Here is a 25,237-nt window from a genome sequence, read left to right on the forward strand (position 1 = left end):
ACATTATTCTTTGCCTGAGGTGTTGGTAAGTAATGTCCTTGTCTTCCATAACAACTTCACCACTTCATGACCCAGACAATTTTTGAGTTTAGGGTCCATCAGTTTAATCACAAATAACTATTTTTCTATTGTAAATCCTTTATAAAGAAAAATAAAATTACAGACATATGTACTGTTTCAAGCTTCTGTTCTTTGTAACTTCTACGCAGTTAGTGTGAACTCACTATATACAAATCAGTGTCCCAACACTTCCATGCATTATCACCCTTAGGCTAGTAACATACAAGTGCTTTCTATGTCTGAGTATTTGTGACAATTGTCTCAGGAAGAGAGCTCTGGTGTGATGGATACACGTGTTAGCCTGGTTTAGTGCTGGCCAAACAGAGGCGCAGAGTCTAACGGGTACCTAGGTCTTCACCAAGTACTGCCACAAGGCAGGATGGACTTTTGTGGCTGGGAACACACAGGTCACGGTCCACCGATTAGCCACTAGGCGTAACACAGCGAAAAGAAAGAGAAATCAGAAACCAGGTCAGCTAGGCGAGGACTGGTACACTGGCGGTAGCAAGGTACAAAATCAGTATGCAGAAGGGAAGTCAAATAACCGGCCGGGATCTGGTACACAGGCAAGAGTGCAGAACAAAATCAGGATATGAGAGAGAGTGTGGTCAAAACAAGCAAGGACTGGTACATAAGGGGTTAACAGGCAGAGGCACTATCCAAGAAGGAATCACAAGAGAAGCCAAGGTCAGCAGCAATACCAAACAACAGGGAGTCAGTCTGTGTATGAATACCTGTTGCTCTGACACAGCTGCAATGTCAGAGTGAGCTTTATATACTCTACAGGACTGAATATGCCGCCTCCCAGTCACGATCATGTGACCACCCAAACCAGCAAGGGCTGACCTCTACACAGAGGCAGAGGAAATCAACAGCAGATGAGTGTGAAGCAGGTAAGTTTAGTGACAGTACTCCTTCCCTTAAGGTTGTACACTGGACACCTTAAAAGGTTGGTCGGGAAATTTTTTGGGAAAATCTTGATTAACCGAGGAAAATGTGCATCAGTGACTTTAAACCAGGAGCGTTCTTCTGGACCATAGCCCTTCCAATCTATTAGAAATTGCAAAGTACCCCTGGATATATGCGAGTCTAAAATTTGTTTGACAGCTACAGTTAGATTCTATCCTCTGATATACCAGTGGTAAATTCTCTTTTTCTGAATTTTTCAGAGGATGGAACTTAGCCGTAAAATACAAAGAAAGGAAAATTTGAGATAGCCTAATGGAAGTGATTGTTGTGGGTGAATTCTGCCCAGGGAAGTAAATCCAGCCAGTTGTTTTGATTAGCAGAAACGAACATAAGTAGAAACTGTTCAACTTCTTCATTAGGTCTTACCGATAAACCATTTGAGGATGGTAAGCAGAAGAAAGTTGAGTTTGATGCCAATAATTTTACAAAAGGACCTCCAAAATTTAGATAAAGACTGGGTTCCTTGGTTGGATACAATCGACTGAGGACATCCATGCAGAAGGCAATTTCCTTAACAAAGAGGTAAGTTAATGTAGAAGCGGAGGAAAGACCTTTGAGAGGTACAAAATGATCAGCTCCGGAAAATCGATCTACAATGACCAATATGATTGTACAGGATTTGGAAGGTGGTAACTCTGTGATGAAATTCATACCTAGATGAATGGACGATCAGGAACAGGTAACGGAATCAAGGGTCCATATGGACTTGGTTGAGGCACTTTGTGTTGGGCACAAATGGGACATGCAGCAATAAATTGTTTAACATTGAGACAGAGAGATGGCCACCTGTAACTCTGAGTAATTCCCAGATTTTCTTAATGCCAGCATGGCCAGAGAAAACGTAAAGTATGAGCCCAATGTAGTAATTTTATACGTAATTTAGGAGTAATGAAGATTTTACTTGGGGAGCAGAAGGTTGATCTTGCAGGAGTTAAGGCCACCACACTTCTAGAGTCCAAAATAAATTTATTTTGTTCTGGAGGTCCTGCACCAGAGGGGTCAAAGGAATAGGAGAGAGCATTGCTGCCAGGCAAGATGTTTTTCTCCCAGTACAACCTCATACTCACTTATCGTCCGGGCATACCGGACGATAAGTGAGTATGAGGTTGTACTGGGAGAAAAACATCTTGCCTGGCAGCAATTCAGGCACTGAGTTGACTGTAAATACAGGAGATTCTTGTGATCAGTGTAAATGGTTACTGGGGAACAAAGCACCTTCCAGAAGATGTCTCCACACAGAGAGAGCTATTTTGATTGCTAGAAGCTCTTAATCGCCTATGCCATAATTATTTTTGGCAGAGAGAAGTTTGTGAGAGATAAAGCCACATGGGTGAAGCTTCCCAGAAGAGTCACGCTGAGAGAGGTCAGCCCCAACCCCAGAAGAAGATGCATCGACTTCAAGAAAGAAAGACTGCTGACAATTGGGTTGCAGTAGGACGGGGCAGAAGAGAAAGCCTGCTTGAGAGAGTTAAAGGCTTGTACTGCCTCCTTGGGCTATTCCTTTGCATTAGATCTTTCCCCTAGTTAGTGCAGTGATGGGCAGAGGAAATCAGGACAGGAGTGTGGAGCAGGTAAGCTTTGTGACAGTATTAAATACTGCTTTCACATGCTCCATTTGCCTACAAAAAGCAGACAATGTGAGTGCTGAGTTACAAACACTCTAGTGCTGGCAATCTGAGGGAAGCATTTGTAGAGCTTATCAGTGCCTGTGGTGGGCTGCCATCTGCAATCTTGGGGTCCCTACAACTTAATAAACAAGAGCCTATCTAGTGACTGGTATACAAAGCAGGGCCCATTCTGGTGGCTATTATATAAAGCAAGTTTCCAATTCAGCGGCTAGTATATCCAATATAATGGCTAGTATTTAAAGCACTCAAATCTGGGTGACTGATGTACAGCAGACTTTCCAAGCCAGTGGCTAATATATAGCAGTCCTGCCAAGATGTGTATACTATACATGCCAATCTGGTAGCTAGTGTTTAGCATACCATTCCACCCAACATAGTGGCTAGTGTATAACTGAACCCCTGTCCCATCCCCAATGATGTAGTCACCATCTACCCTATTTCTACAATTTCCTGGCTGACACAATAATCAAATCAGTATGTAGGGAGCTGTCTCATAGATGTTAATGCCAGTTCCTGACGGCTCCCCTTAGCAACTAGCAGGAGAGTGGTGTCTAAAGTCCTTTTTTCAGTTTACAACATTCCGACTGCAAGTAGTTTCTCTATGTAAAACATGATGGTGGTCTGCTATTGGGCCAAAAGTTTTTTTTTAATGGAAGTACCAGGCTCTGAGAAGACTGGGATATGAGTGGAAGGGAGGGTCTATTGTATTGTTTATTTGACAGATGACAAGGATGAGAAGTGTTTGAAAAACAATGTTATTATTATACATTACATATAGCATATATTGTTGACTGCATACTATAATATGAACTTATTTTGCAAACAATAAGATCAACAAGAAGCTATTAAGTTTCTTGTTTGTTATACATATTGCATTAATGTAATTTAAAACCGCTGATGTTTGCTGATAACTCGTTTTCCCATGTATGTACCATTGGATACTTCTATTTACAAAATCGACCTATTGGGTCAATTATTTAAGGAAGAAAAAGTCTACAATAATTAATTTGAATTTTTCAGTTTTCTCCTAAAGTATCACTTGTTAATCTCATGTATATATTATGAAGACAGTAAGATGCAGAGGCCCACATCACATCTCCCCAGCACACAAGCACAACGTAAATCCCACTCATGCTGTCTGTTTCACTGGGAGTTGTCAAATGCTTTCTACCCTATCCCTTGGTTGATTCCCTCCTCATGCCAGCTCCCCATGTTTTGCCGGTCCCGGTCATACCTACTATGTGTCCATGTAGCACATAGGGGGTTGCAGCTGGGCCTTCAGTCCTCTTGAGCCTAGTAGTGACTGATATTGCTGCTAAACATTATTGCTATATTCCTCTTAATATCCCACTGCAGGTTGGGAGAATATTAGTATACAGGAGTCAATCCGCCAAAGTTAGGAGCTGACTGGACCTTCTTGAAGTCAGACATATATAAAAATAAATAAACTAAAACTTATACTGAAATATCTTATGTTCCCTGGTTACCAAGCTTTTTGGAATTATTGAGCCTTTCTGCAGAAAGTATACTTGCTCATCAATGAACTTGGACACGCTAATTGCAACTTGTGAAGTGGCCAGTGACAATTTTGTAAGCACTATTGATCCACCGAGCCCTCAATACTATACAATCTATGATAAACTCTACAAGAAGAATAAAGTACAGCAGATTAACAAACAAGTATACCGCACATACATCCAATACGCCTCCTATTTCTCTTAGAGTAACATAAATACACATGAGAAATACCGGTATAAGTTCATAAGCACTTATATGACATGTAGTATAGCTATTTCAGCTTTCACTCTGCATTTTGTATGACCTCTTATGATTAAAAACACAAAGCAGGCATTGTTGACATTCCGTCTTTGTTCAAACTAATGTCTGTCTGTCATCTTTCACCTGGTCACTAGTTACTTCATCTTTAATGTTGATGAGTCTTCTTTTATATTTCCATTTATAACCATCTCAGAGAGCTCAGATCACATGCATTCAATTGACCAGCTCCATACACACATAAACATATGTTTTAGCCTGTACAGACTCAACATACAACACATTCTCAAGATTGAAAAATCCCAAAAGAATAAGAAACATGAGCTACTGTTTACACGCAGGCACTGTTTAACTTCATTCAGGTTGGTGTTGCTGGTAACCCTGTAAAGCATTGGGGAAAATAAAAGCAGTTACAACTATAGCATAATGTAGAACAATATGGCCTTGTTTCACAAAAATATTAATATAAAGCCTAAAGACCTGTGTGTAATAAAACTTTTATTTACCAGCCTCAGATTGTGCCTCATTGTGGTGACTACAGTCCAGTGAGTAGGAAATAACTATAGAGATATATAAATAACGTGGAATGGAAAGTAGGAAATAAGTATAGGGAAATATAAGGACTCTGCTAGTACCTGGCATCAAGAGTCCATACCGAGTACCAAAAAGAGTAAGCAGGTCATTAATGGATTACTTTTCATTTAACTGATTTATTACACTTAATATTCTAAAACTGTTGTGTGATTATGTAACAGTGTAGCTATAGTTATCAATTTTCGTCCTCTTGTTAATGTCACATAATTGCCAGCATTTCAAGCTAATTCCCGGGGACACTTTGCTGCTGATCATATGTTATCTAAGTGCATTGTATGTGATAATGTCCAAGTGGACTTTGGTGCACTATAACCACCAATCACTGCATGTTTATTTAACTTTGTTTTTATATCCTTTTGTAGCATTTTAGAAACTCCCGTCTGACTTGAATTAAACCCAGGGAATAAAAAAAAAAATATGATTGCATCCAGCATACCAAAAATAGCAACTGCATAGCTAGATTGGTCAATATTGAAAATTAAGTATATAAAGCCTGGGACCACGCCTGGAAATTAGGGACAGTTGGCAATTATGGCGCCACTTGTAACTTACATGGTAGCAGCAATTACAAATGTAGTGAACTTGGTTGGGCACTTTTTTGTCCCGGTTCCGCTGGGATGACATTGCTAACATTAGTTTAGCAACAGTTATATGCACTTGTTGCAAATAAAACAATAAATGCTTAAAATCAAGGACACAGGCACATACTGCAATGGCTCTACAGTGGCAAACACCCTGGTCAGTGTCCAGGCCCTTTGGGTGATTACAAATGAAGGTTCTAAATAAAGGCGCAGGTGACCGATGCCTTCAGGTGTTACTGAGCAGCCTCAAGCTGGCTGAGAACCATAGAAGCTGTAGCCCCACAACTGAAGTCATGGGCTGTTCCTAGAAATAATCACCGGAGCTGTTTTATATTAGTAAAATTCATTAGTAAGAGTTTAGGAATCATATTTCAAACTAAAGTAAAGAATTAAAATGAGTCTGACATTTTTTATTGAACTTTGCAGCTGTAGTAATAAGGAAATTTGTTTTTGTCTGCATAGTAAAAAAAAGCTGCCTTGTTACTCAAGCACAGAGCAACTCCAGACTTTTTTTTCATACCTAAATCCACCAGATTTATGCAAAAAAAAAAGATAGACACAATGAAATCTGTTTTGTTATATACATATTTTCTCCCTGAAAGACAATCAGATTCAGATGTTCCTTAGCTTCAATTAGTTAAAGCAGACAAGTCAATTGTGAATTATAATCCTATTCAAAATAAAAAGCTCATGTATCACAGTAAAAGTAACAGGGGTCGGGGTACTCTGGGATACACAGTGGTGAGTGTTAAATCAAAGCTCGGTGAGGTCACATAATCACATTTCAGATTAACCTTTCAAAATATCCCTATAAATCTTTTGGAAGCAAAGCCTGACAACTTGTTCAGTAGAGGATTCTACTCTTTTTTTCATTTACATATTATAAAGTTTTACATTGCTCTACAAGCAGCAACTGAGAGGCACAGAAGAAATTGGCAAGGGCAGTATTTAGACAACAAATACATGTATATTATAGTTATGTAATTATATTTATAAAGATACAGTTAGATATTGAATATACATCCTATATTAGAATCCAAGTGGTGTACTTGATTAACCTTTTGTTACATTGCTATGGAGACATGAGACTTTATTTAGCTATATTATTTAAGTAAATTTCAAAAAAGAAAAGTAGGAACTGGACTGTAGCTCAATCAAGCCCTATCTTTGCCTGGCAAAAGAAGACATAAATAATCATAAACTGACTAATTGTACCATATATGACATCTACATGTTAGGTTCACAGTTAAATTGCTTTCGTTATGTACTAACTGAAACTATAAGACAAACTCATGTCTATCTAGTTTATGACCGGTTTTCCATTTCAAGACTAAGGGGTATATTTACTAAACTGCGGGTTTGAAGAAGTGGAGATGTTGCCTTTAGCAACCAATCAATTTGTAGCTGTCATTTTTTGGAATGCACTAAATAAATAAAAGCTAGAATCTGATTGGTTGCTACAGGCAACATCTCCACTTTTTCATACCTGCAGATTAGCAAATATACCCCTAAGTCTAGACCCATTTCACTAAAAATTTTGCAACCCCCTCTTAAATATCTGACACCTTTAAATACTATGCAGCAATGGTGGTCTTTAGCAGACACTGCAGGGACCTGACACATAAGCTGAGTGCCCTTTCTCTTCAGTTTTCTGGATATCAGCACATCTCTCAACTAATGTAAACTGTAGAAACCAGACAACTGTGCTACATTTCATCTGTTTTATAAAAATAAAAAACAGTTCCCTCATCAAGTAATAAAACAAGGCTTCTGTATCGATGTGTTATTGAATTTCTAGAATACAGTGGTGAATGCAGTCATTTTACATTTATGTGGCATGTTTCTGCTACTACAGTGTTTGTACTGGAGAGCTAGACTGTTCATTGCTAGACATTTTATTGTACTTCCACTCAGACTTTATCAAATCACCTGCATGAGCTAAGAGCATATGGTTGCAATTACTTTTGTGTAGCAATTGGTGGTTAAGCTACCTCTGTGGTTGCAAATGGCACTTAATGCTTAAAATACACAGTATGAGAAATGCTACATTAGGAACATTTTCAATTCCCTCTTCTTATTTTTATTAATTCTAAATGGACATATTTCTGCACCAGTTCTTAGCGCTGTTAATTTATGAGTGTTCCTGAAAGCATCTGGTTAATAAAGAACTTACTGATACAGCAATATAGTGTGAATGAATGCCTCAACAGCTGTGGAACACTTACCATCATCCAAGTACAACTGATCCAATTCCTCAGGCTCACACTTGATGGTTACAGGAATAGGGGCCAAATTATGATTACTGTCCTCATGCAACTCTGGCAGTGACAGTGGTTGAGTGGTTGGAGATTCATTTCTCTGAACCTTCTGCTGTTGGTGCTGTGGTTGGCCCATTACTGATGAGTGAGTTGGACTGCAGGGCTGCAAATAGGATGGCTCTTGGGTAATAGACGGAACTGGAGAAGAGGGACTGATGGGATAGACTGTTTGTTGGTAACCAAGGGGACAGCTACTGCTCTGATGGAGACTCACCTGCGGCTGCAGCATGATGTGGGATGACAGATCGGGTGAACTTGGGTGCACAACTATAGATCGTGGCACTTCTTGTATGGTGGGGACACCTCCAGTGGGCTGCTGAAGTCCTAGCTGAGTGTGACCAGGATTCGAGATGCATTTGTTGTATGCAGAAGTTGAAAGGTCATGGAGCTTGGGGCTTGAATTTGGAGATGATGACATCACAGTGTTTCTTTGCTGACAAGACGTGAAGCCAGATACAAGGCACGAACCAGGATCAGAGGGCATCAAAATCTGTTGGCTGTAGTATGACTTGGAGAGTTGAGTTAATCCTTGGTTCATTGGGCCACAGATTTGAGCTGACTCATAATCATCAGTGGGCTCTGTTTTTATAATTGGAACTGTTAGGAGAGAAAAAATTAAATAAACATGAGTTGCGTTTTGGTAAGATCAAGTTGGCTTGTGGCTAGGATACCCCTTGCAAAACAAACAACGTCTTGAATAAGACTCTGTGTGTCTTTTGCCTCGTTCTCCCACCCAATAAAAAAAAAAGTATGAGTCATCAGCATAAGTCACAGCTGGTTCTAATATTCTAAAGAACTATTTTCTTTGGAATCTCCTCCAGCACTAATGTGCTATAAAAATCTATTTGCAAATAGCCATGTTGCTGAAGAAGCTTTGGACCCAAGGGCTCCATGGATTTGTATTAATCAAAGCAAAAAAATTCACTTGGATGTATTTTTGCTTTTGCTGCTGCTACCGATCAACCACTTGATAAATGTCTGTGTGTTTGGTAAAATCGTTGTCAGACTAAACAGATTCAAATTAATCAAGGAAGAAATATACACAAGTAAAATGCAGTTGTGGTTTATGATGTCACCGGCAACTAAGATTATGTTAGTGTCTTGCGCTGCTGAATGTGTTTAGATTAACAGCTACTAAGAACTAGGACATGCTCACCAGATTTCTTTGTCCACAACATCATATTACAGGATTATGCTCTAAATTAACCAACAGTCTCTCTACATGTCAGCAATTCATGCAAACAGCTACTCCTATTATACTTTGCAACAGGTTAAATTCATGGTTTTGCATTTTGACAGCTGAAGAGGTGAAGGTTACAGACTCTTGATCAAAGGAGGTGCAGTTAGTCAAAATCATATGTCCCATTATATTAAATGACCAGAGATTGGGACAGGTAAAATTGACCAGGAACACTTCTGATTATGTTTCAGAAATATGATCACAGAATTACATACCGGTACATTGATAGGCTTCTTGTGGCAAATGATTGTGATCATAAAGCACACTTATGGCCACTCACTAAAATTGTATCAAAATTCTTATTTAAAATAAAGGATCTAAAAAAATTGTCAATTATTGTCATTTAAAAAGAAACAGGCATATAACATATAGGACTGTAAGATATTTAAAATAAGTCTATATATTGCTAAATAAGTTGCCTGAAATAACAGTTAAAAAACATAAATTAATTAAATATGCTCATTATTATATATGTTCCCCCTGCTTAGTAAAGGCAGACATCTTTAAATATCAGCTTATGCAATTACTAATCTTGCATTGCTCTACAATATTAGGAGGCCATATAATTGGTTTACAGTTTTCAAGATACTTTAGACTCATACATGGGGTAGATAAGTGACAATAGTCAATATGCAATTGACTCTAGCATTTGGATTTTATTTTGCATCCCATCAAGTTTAGCACACTAAAAGGCCTATTTATTAATGGGCATTAAATATCATCCCTTATCTGAATGAGAGCATGAAGGATACAAAGTGGGATACAAAGAACCCTCTCCTTTGATGCTCTTCCCATAGGGTAGCACGGCTTTTCGGGGTGAAGCTCACATCGCAGACCCCATTGAAAATTATGTGGACTGCGGTTTAATGCGAAACTAATACAGGAGATATTTATTATATCATCTGCTTTAGGCTATTGTTAGATTGAAGTGATACTTAAAAATGCCATTTCCGCATGGTTTATGGTTTGATAAATATGCCCCTAAGAGCCTTGGTATGTGGCTTATGTCGTTTTTGATTGGGGGAATAGTCCATTGCACCTTACTGTTTACCAAAGCTGCAATGGAATATCAGAGTAACACTGAACAGCGCATTTAATTCATGTATTATTTATTTGTTATTGTTTATACAGCTCCAATTATATTACAGAACCCTGTACAGAGATTTAGCAACTACCTTGAAATTAAATGTTAAAATGTGACCACAAAATAAAAATAGTAAATCGTTAAAAAAAAGGAATGTCGACATTTATAAAACAGCTCAGTACTGACGCCATAAAAAAGTACCAAACTAGACCTATCCTCTGCTGAGTGTGAGGAATATGTCTTAGAGAAGATGTCAGTAGTAGTTACATTTATGCCTTCAGTGTTTCCACAGCTGAAACAGTCTGAAATATATGTTACAGGAAGGTCAGACTGATGGGAAATGTCAGAGTTGTGAGGTAGTGTTGACTGAGTCTGTACTCAGCTTTCCTCGTTAAAGAAAGACATTTCTCTAGTGACCTCCTTATGTCACACATTAACATGTCTGCGTTGTTAGTCAATCACTTGGATGTAAATGTAGACCTTTCATTGTACATTATGCACAAATTAGAACACAGACTTAGTAGTAAAGTAACAAGTTATAGTAAGGAGCTGGCTTCCAATGACCTAATGAACCAGCAGAGTGAAAAATACATAATCATATCACTGTTGTGTCTAAACTACGCCAAGTGAATAACTACTGTAAATGATCAATTGGGAAGAACATTAGGAATAGATAAAGGGAATGATGTGTAATGCATGTGGATTAAAGATATTTATATGATAAAAGGAGATCATTAGAGATGGGGCAATGATGCAGGGAAGATTGTTTACCATAACAGACAATGGATTCAGCGCAACCTTCTCATCTCCTTTCTTTATGCAGGGGCAAACACAGGATTTCTAGAGAGGGGTTTCCACACCATGCCGCCAATGGGCATGACCAGTATGGGGTGTGTCTAAAATTTTAGACAGTGCTGGCCTGCTCTCTAACTCTTCCTATCCCTATCATATACACAGGGCAAGACACCTCAAGCATACAGTGCCCCAGGCTGGAAGGGGGGTTTCCAGGCACCAGAAAACCCCTCATGGGTGCGCCCCTGTAATGGTATTTATGACATCACAAATATGACAAAGCGGCACAGGATACCAGAAAGCAAAATGTGATTTAGTTGACCAACCATTTGAGCAGTGTTTGGGTTACAAAACAATTACAATACACCAGATGGTATTTGATCGTGTATAGAGATAAACTAGGTCAAATAATATATAGCTGATGTGTGAGGTTATGGAGTGCAAGCAGGAAATGCAGTGAGGACTGTTGTAATGAAACGTTCAAAGCTACCAGGAGCGAGGAAGGCTGTAAAAGCCAAACCTGTGTATTTGAAACTTCCGCCATGTGCTTAAGCTTTTTGTGGCTATTAAACTTTCTCTTTCTGACCAGCAGCAAATCTTTACAGTCATTTGTACCTAAGGTGTCATTAAGGTGACCCAGTCAATTAGAACACTTAGGAGAGAGTTACAGTAGTCCAAACGAGAGATGATCAGAGAGATGATCAGAGAGTGGATGAGAGATTTGGTGGCATCCTGGGAGAGGAAGGGCCGACTGCGAGCAATGTTACGTAACTGGAAGTGGCAGGATTTGGCAAGAGAATGAATGTGTGATGCAAAGAATAGAGAGGAGTCGAGGATGACATCTAGGCAGTGAAGATGGGGAACAGACGAGATAGAGGAATTGTCAACAGTGATAGAGAAGTCAGAGGAGGAGGTGGTTCTAGATGGAGGAAAGACAATGAGTTCGGTTTTAGCAATGATAAGTTTAAGAAATCTAGAGGACATCCAGGAGGAGATGGCAGAGAGGCAGATGGACACCCTAGAGAGGAGGGAGGGAGAGAGATCAGGATATGAGAAGTAGAGTTGAGTGTCGACAGCATAAAGATGGTACTGGAGGCCAAAGGAGCTGAGGAGTTCACCCAGGGAGGAAGTATATAGCGAAAAGAGTAAAGATCCAAGCACAGAGCCCTGTGGGACCTCAACTAGAAGGGTGGAAAAGGGGGAGAGCAAAACAGAAGTGGAAACAGAGAAGGAAGGGTTGACAAGGTAGGAGGTGACCCAGGAAAGGATGGTGCAGGAGGATAAGAAGGGAGAAATGGCCTCTGGGTTTAGCCAAGAGGAGATCATTGGTGACTTTAGCCAGGCAGTTTCAGTGGATTGGAGGGGGCGGAAAACTGATTGGATCAAGGAGGGAGTGTTCGAAAAAGTAAGTGGTGAGACTGTTGCAGACGAGCCTCTGAAGTATTTTGGAGGCAAAAGGGAAAAGAGAAATGGGTACTGTCCTATTAGTTGTTCCTGTTCGGCGCTTCGGAATTTTTGTGGTGCCATATAAATAAAAGTTAATAATAATAATAATAATAATAATAATAATAAATGGTCATTTAAGATGATTTCTTTACATTAATCTAAGACAATCCTAAATTATCAATGAATATTATTTTTCTAGAATGCATCCCAACACAAGTTTAGGCATATACAGACAGACAAATAACCCCACCGGCAAAATAATCCAAAATGCTAAAAAACAAATAAAAGACATCACAAAAATAGTTTGGTAAATTAAAACATATCGTGAACAAAGAAATGAAAATCATTAGAGCTTAATACTTCTTAGTACAACATACTAAAAGTCATTTACAAATCACAAAAGTGAAACCATGCTGCACAAATACTCATTTATGATGTCACATGCCTAAATTTGCACACGTGCACATAGTTTTACGGCGAAGCACACAGATTTGTAGGACAAGGTGGTAGAGTCCTCGGGTGTGCAAACGTTTGCCTCAGCTACTGAGAGGAGTTGGGTGGATTGAAGGAATTCCTTCCTAAGTGAGGATTTGGTGCACAAAGGTACCACTTTTCGCACTGAAGTGCAGAAATAAGATTTGGGAATTATTTAAATTAGATAAATGAGTGGAGAGACCACATTTACAGAAGATATTCCTACATTGCGGGATGGTCTATTCTCCTCACAAAAGGACTTGAATTCTATGCCACCTCAGAGATCCCACAGATCGAGTCTTACCACAATACATACAATAGGATGCACAGTATGGAATGGCAGACACTTGAGTGCACAAAGAAGCATTGCAGGCCCGCTGATTTTGCAGTTCTTATTTTACCCCTAATAATAACAAAAAAATGAAAATACTAGGAAACATGACGTCCTTCACATAATAGCAGATTAATGCACAAAAAACTAAACTCAATTTGATTGACATTAAGCATTTATTACTATAACCATTAGTTATAAAAAGAGACTCGATTTCTCCTTCTCACTCCAGTGAACACTGTGTGGTGGCTGAAGAAGAGAGATGACACAAGCATTGATTTGAAGTCAAGCTCTTTCTAGAATCACTTATGATGCCCCCTTAATCTCTTCACTCTAGAGATCAATATCTAAGCCTTCTGTCACCAACATGGTTGCTCAGCTCACTCTCCCACAAAAATAAAGTTGTGAGGTGACTGTTACTTTATGGCCCGTCAAAAATGAGTTATGATGTCAAAAAGGAGGAAAGTGGAAAAGAAGAATGAGAGAATAAACATAATTGTGCACATGTGTACTGTAAATTACTGTATTAAGCTTACAGTTTAATTGCCTTAAGTTAAAACCAGTGGTATATGCCATAATAAATTATAATAAAAATTAACTAGCTCATGTATCCTTAGTTTAAAATATTAACACACTTAACACAGTGCAGAAAAAGCAGAACATGGCATCTATATATGTACATTATCTATCTATCTATCTATCTGAATACCACTGGATGCAGTAGATTTTACAAGATAACACTAATTGTATTAAAAACTGTTTCTTAGTAAAACATATCGTCTCAGTTCTTCCACAAGTGTAAGCCATTTAATCCAGTCAAAATTTGTAGGTAAAAAACAGTACTGGAAGGCAATTCCATGACTGGAGTAAGCAACCGTGCGATGCAATGAACTGACCTATTGTTGTAACTGTACAATATAGTTTGTGTATTCAGAAATTAGCAGAACTGCATTATAATCCATCAGAGCCTGACCACATCCACTCACAGTAACATAGTTAGCTAAGTATATAGTCAATCAGAGTTAGACTAATTTGAATTATGACATCGGGCAAAATGTTGTTTGGTTTTCTACTAAAAGGAACAAATAAATACATCAGTGTTCAGAATTATAGTACATTTATAATACATGCATTTATAAGAACATATACATATATACATAATCCATATTCAAGTGAATATCTTTATAAGAAATAAAGTGTCCATGGTTGGAGAAGCCGATTCATCATGTTTAAGCTTTAAACTAGGCTGCATAGATTAGTTGGTTTTATGTTGAACAGTTGTAGCAGGGGTCACATTTACCTTCATTTGAAAAATCTACAGCCTTTCCTATTTAACGACTGCTGCTATGGTGTCCTGGATCAAATTAGATCTTGTTAGAAAAAATATTATTCATATGTTTATTGTGGGAAACCATTCTACAGTGGTGTTGTATTTGTAAAATTTATTTAAAAAAACAAATAAAAAATAAAACAGGAAACTCGTGGACTGAGATGTGCGTCGCTGAAGTGTAAAGAACAGCGGTTCGTCCTTACTTCAGTACGCCTGCGAACATCCTAACATGTTAACTGTTCACGTTGGAGTGGTGTGTCTCTGAAAGGGGGTGTGGTCACACCATGTGGGGGCATGACCTCATCACATTGTGGTGTATCAGATCCCTCAGGGGGGGTGTAGTGAACATATCTTTCGAGAGTCCTAGTAGTTTGGACAAAAGTCCTAGTAGTCTGGATGACGGTACAGTCCACTAGAATCTGTACCATCCCTTCTAAATCAGGACAGTTGGGAGGTATTCACCTGGACAATGTACTGAATTGTCGTCTACTAGCAGGTTATGCGCCCAGGGCAACATGGAAAAAGGAAAATGTTTGCTAATAGTAAGTCCATGAGGTTCACTGTAGCCAATCTGACAAATCTGACAGAACATGTAGCCAATCTGACAAAACACCAGAGCTACCTACCAGTCATGGAAGGTTAAAGTAAAGAAGTTGCTGATAAGAAAAGATACATGGAAATATACAGACCAAACCTAGTCCACTTCCCGATTATTGGATCAAAAAAGGAAGAAAAGGTGCCACAACATGGCCTCCCTAAGTCTATGCTTATCAAATTGAGCACATAGACAAATGTGAAACTGAAAAGAAATATGGAAGGAGTTCAGAAATTGTATGTAAGAGAAAATCAGTAAAATCAGTAAAAAATTGTATTTAATCAGAAAAATATATAAAACTAAATTGATTAGGGGCCAGACATATGCCAAACGACATAGGGGCCCGACATAGGCTGAACTACATAATGACTATCTTAGAAATGGGAGAGCATAGAGGAGTCTTTGGCAACCTGATATACTTCAAGGCCGCATATACAGGACTCCTTCAAAAGAGCATTTACCCTTAACTTCAAGAATGATAAAACTGCCCAAAAACAACCCCAGCACACAAACATCACTCATCCTCATATGCCCCATACGTGCTTCAAAATTCTATCACCTGCCACTCAAAACTCTGATCTGCTCCAAAATAGCCCCATATGCCCTCCGAGCCCCACTTGTCACAAAATGCCCCATATGCACTGAGACCCCATAAGCCCCAGACCCCTCATGTACTCCAAACTCTCCCATGCCACTCAGACCTCCTACATACCCCGGCATGCCACTCAGACCTCCCCAAATTCCTCTCAACCCTTCCCATATGCCCCACAAATATCCCACATGCCCACCAGACCTCACCACATGCCCCCCGGAACTCAACACATGCCTCTTATATGCACATCAGTACTCCCCATATGCCCTTTTGGCCTCGCCACATGCCTGTAAGACCTATCCTCATGCCCATTAGACTTCCCCACATGCCAATCGCACCTCCCCCGCATGTTTCTCCCACTTCCCCCACTTTTACAGCTGGAGCCTACAGAGGAAGGATGTAGAGCACTGCACTCTCTGGGCGGAATGGGGAGGGGTCTGGGCGTATGCATGTAGGCAATGTACAGTAAGGGTATGCCAAGCTTGAACACTCGAAGTAGTGTCCTATTCAAGGTTTGGGCAACTCAAAGATACATGTTTTACTGTTATATTACCCGCACCAGCTATGGGTGTAAGTGCCGATTACTAGTGATGATGGCTGCGTATGCGTGCTAGAAGATGTGTTAGTAATAAGGAGCAACTGTAAATATGTATTTTATGTAGAGCAGACATTAATTACATCCTCATAGATGTATTTTATGGGGGAAGAAATTGGAAAACAAAACAAAACAAAATAATGATTATATTAATGACTACATATCTGTGCCTTTTGGGACTTTATATTCCACATATGTATTGGACGCATCCTGCAGTGTATTCTCTGGTAGAACAGAGTGGACCTAGACCTGTCTTCAACAACAGACATATCTTTACATCTGCTGCTTAATGACTACAGATGTGCGTGTGCCCGATTCACGTGCATTTGTTTTTTTAAGAGACATAGGGGGGTATTCAATTGTTGCCGTTAACGCTCTCAAACGAGCGCTCTAAAAATATTAGCGTTAATACGGTAATTACTCGCTAAATTTCATCTCGCAGAGCTGCGAGATGAAATTCAGCGAGTAAACTACCGTATTAACGGTATTTACGCGCATATTACCGTGAAAACTGTAATATTTTTCGAGCGCTCGTTTTTTTTGTTTTAGCGCGTTAAAAGCAACGATTGAATACCCCCCATAATATGTTCCTTTTGCGTGCCTTAATGAATCAGGCCCAAACTATTCCCAATGTGCATTATAACCTTATCCAACCTGTTAGCTTTTCATACCTTCCAATGTTTCAGCAAAAGAAGACTGTTATAAACAAATTTTTTAAACAAATTATTATATAAGAAGAGCCTACATCACCTACACTACACTCATAGTGGGATACTAGTATAAAATCAGGTTTGCCCAATCACATCTATACATTTGACTGAAAAAGAGGGACTATGAAGAAGCAGTGATGGGAGGTAGCATTCTGTAAACCCACATGCGTATCAGAGATGCTATTTTACTAAAATGTTAATAACGACATGGGGGCATATTTTGCTCTCATGATCCCATTTAAATATCACAATAGTCAGGTCCATAGATCTGAGCACTTATAATGTAGACAGAGATAAGGATATAGCCTATGACTTTAAATTGAAGACAACAGATCATCTCATCATGTTCTTACTTTCTACTCAGGCAGGCTACTGCTCTGTTCAATTACATGCATGTGAGTGTACATGTATACGACCCATTTGTGTCCTAATTTTAAGTAGCTCACTTACACTACATAAAACAATATAGATTACCTGACCTAACCACATCTACATCCTGCTATAGGATTTCAGATTTTTATTTAATTACAAATCAAAATGTAGACATCATCATATCAGGTGTCTCAATTTCTGTCAGTTTTGATTAATAATGTGTGCTTAAAGGAGACCACATATTGATTTAAAATCAAGTCTACTCTAAGATCCCTAGTACCTGAACATTTCTCTGGAAGTAAATTATTTGAAACATGTTGGGATAAACATAGGCAATACAATCAATCACAGAGGGTTGGTATTAAAGTATAAATATATATTACATTTCTTCAACAAAAACTAAAATTTCCAAGGCTTATAAACTTCTACTGCAACTGCAATTTTATGCTTTAAAACCCATATTGCTCTGTTGGAAGCCTTAATTACTACCATTCTTATCTAAATAGAAGACGGTTGCAAATAATTCGTCTTAAGGTTCAATAAAATGTTTCATGTAACTGTCCATGAATCCCTCACAACAACTTGGAGCCCTTCTACTTACAGAACTGCTTCAACTCAATAGAATTTTGCACGTACTCTTTTAAGGCATGCCACCATATTTCAAGTTAAATTATAACTCCACTCAAAGATAAAACATTAGTTTTGGGTGGAGTACAATGAGAAACTTAAACAGTCATTTATATTTACCTTCCATGCTCCATTCGCTGCAACTGCTGGAGGACCCACAAAAGAGTCCCACCCGCACTCCACTCTTCTCTTCCCCACCAGCCTGCTTGAAACAAACTGAGTTGAGGTCAGTGCCCCTTTCTCATGACACCTGTTCGGATAAATCCAGTCCCTCCTTATCTGTTTACGAGTTGGCATTGTGGAATAGTAACATTGCGATGTCTCTGTTTCCTTTCCACATTTGCCAGTAGCCAATTTTTCCCATCTGTTCTTCATTTTACTTCTGGTCCTGAGTCAAGTGCTGACAATGGCCTGGCAGTTTTATTGAAATACTTTCTCTGCGTCCCCTGGTGCCTTTCTTTACATTCATGTATATATTGCAAAGGGACTCTCTCTGGGAGTAACTTCTCTGATTGTAACCGTCAGCCTGTGAGTAATTAACCAGGTAAAAAAACACTTTCCTTCAATTGGTGTATCTGAAGTCCAGAAACCCAAGCTGTAGATCTTGTTCCATTTTTTGCTTTTTTTAAGAATGTCCTTGACAATGATTACATATTTTAATGCCAGATAGTTTGATTGCAGGAAGTTTGGACTAAAGGCTGTGAATTTCGGTCTATATTTTATTTATTCCCAATACTGATTTGTGATATGATATTGATGTGCTTGCTAGAAGTTTTTGCAGCTTACCAATTTCAAACTACCCAAAGTAATATACTATAAATAACAATGTCTTCTCATTCCATGTTAACATGTCTGATCCTAAAACTTGCCGTGTTCGTGCTGAAATTTCCCAAGGCCTCAGTGGTTCTTTAATTTGTTTGACACGTTTGACAATTTACTATAAACTTACCAATGTCCTCATTATGAGCCAAAACACATTATTGCTGGCACATCGTCTTTTCAACACTGCTACCAGGTGACCATGAAGTATTTTTGCTAAAATTTCACTGCATAGTCCTTTAGGAATCATAATTTTGTTACCAATGTATATGTACTCATTTGCTTGTGACAACACACTCTGCAGGTGCCGACAATCATTAATTATGGAATGCATTTACCTACAGGTCATATGTCACATGTTGTTTGTACACATTTGAAGTATGTCACTTGGAGGTGCTATATTGCCATACCCTTGTTTCTTCAGATAAGGCTCTTCCTGTTCATCCGTTCTTAATAGGAATGCAGTGGATAACCTGTCTGTCTTTGGGAAGTCTCTGCTTGGTATATAATGTACTGAAGAGTCAAACAACCTTTGAAAGTGAGGTGGAGCCATTGTCAATGTTTTTTAGAGTCTGTGTTCCAATGGCCTGTGGCCTGTTTCAAGCACTGTTCTGCGACAATAAATAAAATGATGGAATTTTTCAATACAGTAGTCAACATTTCATCTCCATTAGTGCACAATTAATCTGTTTCGCCATAACACGTGATGCATAGACTACTGGCTTACCTTCTTGAGTGTGCACCGAGCCTTGTCCTCTCTGTGATGCATCCATTTGAATGACAGTACCTTCTTTGATATAAAAGAAACTTAATAATGTTTCTGTTTGCTTGACTATTAGTTCTTTGAAATATTTGAACAAGACAGTCTCTAGGACTTCCCAATTTGATGCTGGGGACATCTCCATGAGTGCTTTCATTGCTTATTATTTTCCCAGAATATGACACCTACAGTACTGCTATTTGCATTTTGGAAGAATTAAGTTTGAGTGGATTGCTTCCCCGCATTTTACCAGTGCATACACGTTTGTGTCATGTTCAGTCCTTGCTTTTTCGTGTACCAGGATATCATCAATGTTTAGTTCTAACCCATTTGGACCCTTCTATTAGTTCATGTACCTTTTTGGAACATTTGCTGTAAAGATGTGATTCCAGAAAGGTATGCATGTGAATCTGTACCTCCAGAATGGTATTTGGAAAACGGTTATTTTACTACTGTCCATCTAGTATTAGTTGCCAGTTTCCAGATTGGGCATCAAGAACACTGAAAGACACTGCTGCTCTCAGTTTGTATGAGATGTCATCAAATGTTAGTGGTTTATAGTGTTCTCTCATTACAACCAGGTTTAGGTCCCTTGGGTCTATGCAGATTTGGTGTCTTTTCCACTGCTACCATTGAACTAACACAATAATAGTGATTTTCTCTTACGTTCTCTAATAACTATGGAACTGTTCTCTCTTCCTAAGTCCTTTAAATGTGCCCTTTGGAATGCACGCTCTGTTTGTAACAATCTTACCTCCATACATGACCTCTTCCTCTCAAAAAAACTCAACCTTCTGGCAATAACAGAAACATGGCTCATGCAATCAGACACTGCCTCACCTGCAGCCCTTTCACATGGTGGTCTCCATTTCACCCACACCCCCAGACCTGGAGGCAGACAAGGAGATGGGGTTGGACTACTTCTCTCCCCATACTGCATATTCACAGTTCTACCAAATGTCCCATCACTCGCATTCACATCTTTTGAAGTACATGCTATTCACATTTTTAATCCATTCTCTCTATATGTTGCGGTGATCTATCGCCCCCCTGGAGCACACCAACAATTTATTGAGGATTTCTCTGCATGGCTGCCTCACGTCTTATCTTCAGACATCCCCACGTTCATCATGGGTGATTTCAACATCCCCATTGAAAACCCACCTTCCAAAGCAGCTTCCAAACTACTCTCTCTAACCTCCTCATTTGACTTCTTCCAGTGGATTGAATCATCTACTCATCAGGATGGCCATTGCCTTGATATTGTTTTCTCTAGACTATGCTCAGTTTCTAATTTCCTTAACACACCCTTCCCCCTCTCGGATCATCACCTTATCAGCTACACACTCACCCCTACTGTTCTTACCTCTCTACTATCTAACTATGCCAAGCCTCCTCACACCTGCAGAAATCTTAACTCTATTAATCTTCAACAAATTTCCACCTCTCTCCAAGACCTTCTCTCCCCTATCTCTTCATTCTCCTCCCCTGAGATGGCAGTACCTCATTTTCACCAAACCTTAGCAACAGCCCTTGATCAAGTGGCTACAACGACTCTTCATACTACACGTCGACTTCGATTTTAGCTGTGGCATACTACAGCAACGTGTAATCTTCAAAAACTTTCCCGTAAAGCAGAACGTCACTGGCGTACATCTCATACCTCTAATGAATTCTTTACATATACTTCTAACTACCGCTCCTATCGAAATGCTATGGACACTGCAAAACAAACATACTTCCAATCTCTTATCTATGCTCAGGCTTCTAACCCCAAACGCCTTTTTGACACATTTAAATCTCTTCTCAATCCTCCCAATCCCAAACCCTCCTTCTACTATCAGTGCCCAGGATCTTGCTTCCTACTTCAAGGACAAGATTGAAAAGATCAGACTAGAAATGGCATCCTCTTCCTCGACAAACAATCAGCTCAATTCCTTCCCACCACCCTCTGACCCCCTCTCTTCATTTGACCCCACAAATGATGAGGAAATTTTTACTCTCTTCTTATCTTCCTACTCTACCTCCTGTCCGCTTGATCCTATTCCCTTGTAAATTGGTAGATCCCTGTGTATTGTGCTGAATTCACCTCTAACTAAAATCTGTAATCTCTCGTTCTCTACTGGCATATTTCCATCACTATACAAGCATGCAGTGATTACTCCTATTCTGAAAAAACAAGATTTCGGCCCAAGTTCTCTCTAAAAATACCGACCAATCTCTCAGCTCCTGTGCCCCTCCAAGCTTCTAGAAAGACTTGCCTACACTCGCCTCACACGCTTCCTTTCCACAAACAACTTGTTGAATCCTCTTCAGTCAGACTTTCGTTCACAACACTCCACAGAGACTGCATTGACTAAGGTTGTCAATGATCTGATCACTGCTAAAACTAAACGCAAATACCATTAAATGTGAACAGTCAAACAAGCATGTAAGTAAATTACATACCACTCTATACTTATAAACATATTTTGCAAAAAATATGATATTAATTACTCTCTCCTAATTCTCCTGGATCTCTCTGCTGCATTTGACACCGTTGACCACTTTCTTTTCATAGAAACACTGCAATCCCTAGGTCTTCAAGACACTGTCCTATTATGGTTCTCATCCTACCTTTCTAATCGCTCTTTCACTGTTAATTTCTCTGAGGCCACCTCTGCTTCACTTCCTTTATCAGTTGGAGTACCGCAAGGCTCAGTGCTAGGTCCTCTGCTGTTCTCTATCTATACCACTTCTCTTGGAAATCTAATAAGCTCCTTTGGATTTCAGTATCATCTCTATGTGGATGATACCCAACTTTATCTATCCTCTCCTGATCCGTCGACATCTGTGTTGTCCCGTGTAACTGACTGTCTTTCTGCCATTTCATCTTGGATGTCCTCTCGCCAACTCAAATTCAATCTTTCTAAAACAGAGTTAATAATATTCCCACCCACCAACAAGAGCATACTTGACATTTCTATCTTTGTTGATAACATGACCTTAAACCCCACCTCTCAAGCTCGTTGCCTAGGTGTGATCTTTAACTCAGAACTATCCTTTGTTTCTCACATCGACTCTATATCTGAATCATGTTATGTACATCTAAAAAACATTTGCAGAATACGCACATATCTTGCAAAAGACACTGAAAAAACCTTAGTTCATGCACTTATCATCTCCCGCATTGACTATTGCAATTCCCTCCTTACTGGTCTTCCCCAAAACAAGCTCAAACCCCTACAATCTATTTTGCATGCAGTGGCACAATTGATTTTCCATGCAAATCGTTATTCCTCTGCTGAATCACTGTATGTCTCTACACTGGCTGCCTGTTTTCTACCGAATCCAATATAAAATACTTTTACCAACCTACAAGGCCATCAACAAAGCTGCACCAACATACATCTCCTCTCTTGTCTCAAAATATCTCCCAACTCGGCAACTCCATTCTGCACAAGATCTGGGTCTCTCATTACATCCTCCCATTCCCAGTTCTCAGTTACAGGAGTTTTTCGGGCTGCACCCACTCTATGGAATTCACTCTCTCGCACAATAAGACTCTCCTCTGGCCTACAAACTTTCAAGCGTTCTCTGAAACCCACCTCTTCAGACAAGCTTATAATATTCCTCAACCACCCTCTTAACCTCACTAGATTACCCTATTACCACCCGTTACACAATTTCACACAAGACAACTACCCCTTGACCAACATTGTTGTGTGACGGGATCTTTTAGCTTACAAATCACTTTTACCTTTGCAGTCTGGCTGGACTGAAATGCAAAATGTAGACTTAACCTCATGTATCAAACTCCCATTGCAACATAGATTGTAAGCTTGCGAGCAGGGCTTTCTCACCTCTTTGTTTTACCCAGTTGGTTTATTAGTTTACTGTGTTTGTCCCCAATTGTAAAGCACTACAGAATATGTTGGCGCTATATAAATAAATGATGATGATGATGATGTATAACTGGTCGTACTCCAAGAATGTGCATATTCCTGGCAACACAGCCCAAACTTGCATTGTGCTCCTGAACTATACATTGTCAGGTGGCGTTCAGTCCCTTCAATATTCATTATTCATTTTACCATAGTTAGTTTCTTGTAAATTGTAAGATCTCTAACTATTGAGGCTTTTGTTTATGACATATAACATACACCTGCCTACTTTTTGAGTCTCTTACCACTATATCCTTGTAGTCATGGTTGTTCTTTTTAATTAATATCATATTTTTTGCAAAATATGTTTATAAATATAGAGTGGTATGTAATTTACTTGCATGCTTGTTTGACTGTTCACATTTAATGGTATTTGCTTTCTCCCCCCTTTAAGTTCACAATACTCAACTTTTTTACATTTCCAACTGCTCCTATATATGCAAATTCTGCTGGTCTCTTCTAAATGTGCACTTTATTGTAATGTTTGTGTCCAATTTCTGCAGTCCCCGTAGTTATGTGGTGCCTGCAGTGTGTGTTTTGCCCATTAAATCTCTATATCCTCTCCATTCTGCTTACTCTGTACACTTATCTTTGTGTGTCTTACAGTAACAGGTCCTTCCAGCACTTTGATATTGACTTTTTACACAGATTCAATTGGATGACCTTCTCTAGGTGGAGACCTTCTTCTAGATGTTATTCGACTGCCTGTGCCCATTGTTATGTTGTTCTACTCGCGTTGTTTGGATATGTAGCTCTGGGCAATCAGTTCTAGCTGTGTCAGGGGCAAACGCAGGATTTGTAGATGGGGGTTTCCACACCGCCCCAACAGTGGGTGTGACCAGCATGCATGGGGGTGTGGCTATACTTTAAGATAGTGCTTGGCTGCTTTCCAACTCTCCCTATCCCCATAATATACATGGGCAATGCTGCGTGCACTACTGTTAGGTGCACACAGCTCTCCCTTTTCAAGCAGAGCCATGTGAAGCAGGAGCAGGGTCCAGCCACCTCAATTATACAGTACCCCAGGCTTGGAGGGGGGGTTCCAGGCACTAGGAAAACCCCCCTAGATTTGCCTATATGTGTTATTCATTTGACAGATCTACATGTACTGTATCAGAAAGGTTTTAAGGAAAAATTAAATAAGTTTCAGATTTGCCAGTCTTCTCAGTTAATATGCAGCAGTCAGCTCTCCAGGAGCATATCATGACCTGCGCATATGCTGCCTTTTAGCTTTCAGTTCATTTGTCTGTATGAGGACCTGCAATCATCAGCCGAAGCATATCCTTCCATTCTGCCCAGTTCTCTGAAAAGTTTCACAGCTCCAGTGGAGCAATGTGTTTACCAATTGCTGCCATGCTTAAAAACCCCACCTCTAATACAATGTATTCTTTTGTGACTACTAACAGATTCAGCAGAACTCTGCACTAAACATTTAGTCTATCGTCTCATTTTATCATGTATTCATAATATAGCAACAGCTTGATTCTGTACATACAGTACACCAAACCAAGGGGTCCTAGAAGCTCAAACACTAAACTAGAGGCTTAGGTTTAGGCTACAGAAGATGTGGATGGCAGTGAGCTAAATACAAACATATTACACCGGCAATGTTCCTCAGTGT

The 25,237-nt window shown here is 39.4% G+C and overlaps 1 protein-coding gene across 8 annotated transcripts in view; it reads right to left on the minus strand.

Annotated features, from left to right (window-relative positions):
* Positions 1 to 25,237, minus strand: part of NFATC1 (nuclear factor of activated T cells 1) — a 161,470-nt gene that overhangs the window by 37,537 nt on the left and 98,696 nt on the right. For 5 of the 8 annotated variants that reach the window (XM_075213193.1, XM_075213190.1, XM_075213194.1 and 2 more), the window contains one exon: positions 7,834 to 8,523. The exons of 1 other annotated variant lie outside the window; for it this stretch is intronic. In XM_075213193.1, the coding sequence (XP_075069294.1) occupies positions 7,834 to 8,523 (690 nt within the window). Of the gene's footprint in view, positions 1 to 4,772; positions 4,815 to 7,833; positions 8,524 to 25,237 lie in introns of those variants that run through there. 2 more of the 8 variants (XM_075213195.1, XM_075213196.1) reach the window with 2 other exon arrangements.

Source organism: Mixophyes fleayi, chromosome 5 (genome assembly GCF_038048845.1).
Source record: "Mixophyes fleayi isolate aMixFle1 chromosome 5, aMixFle1.hap1, whole genome shotgun sequence".
Lineage (NCBI taxonomy): Eukaryota > Metazoa > Chordata > Amphibia > Anura > Limnodynastidae > Mixophyes > Mixophyes fleayi.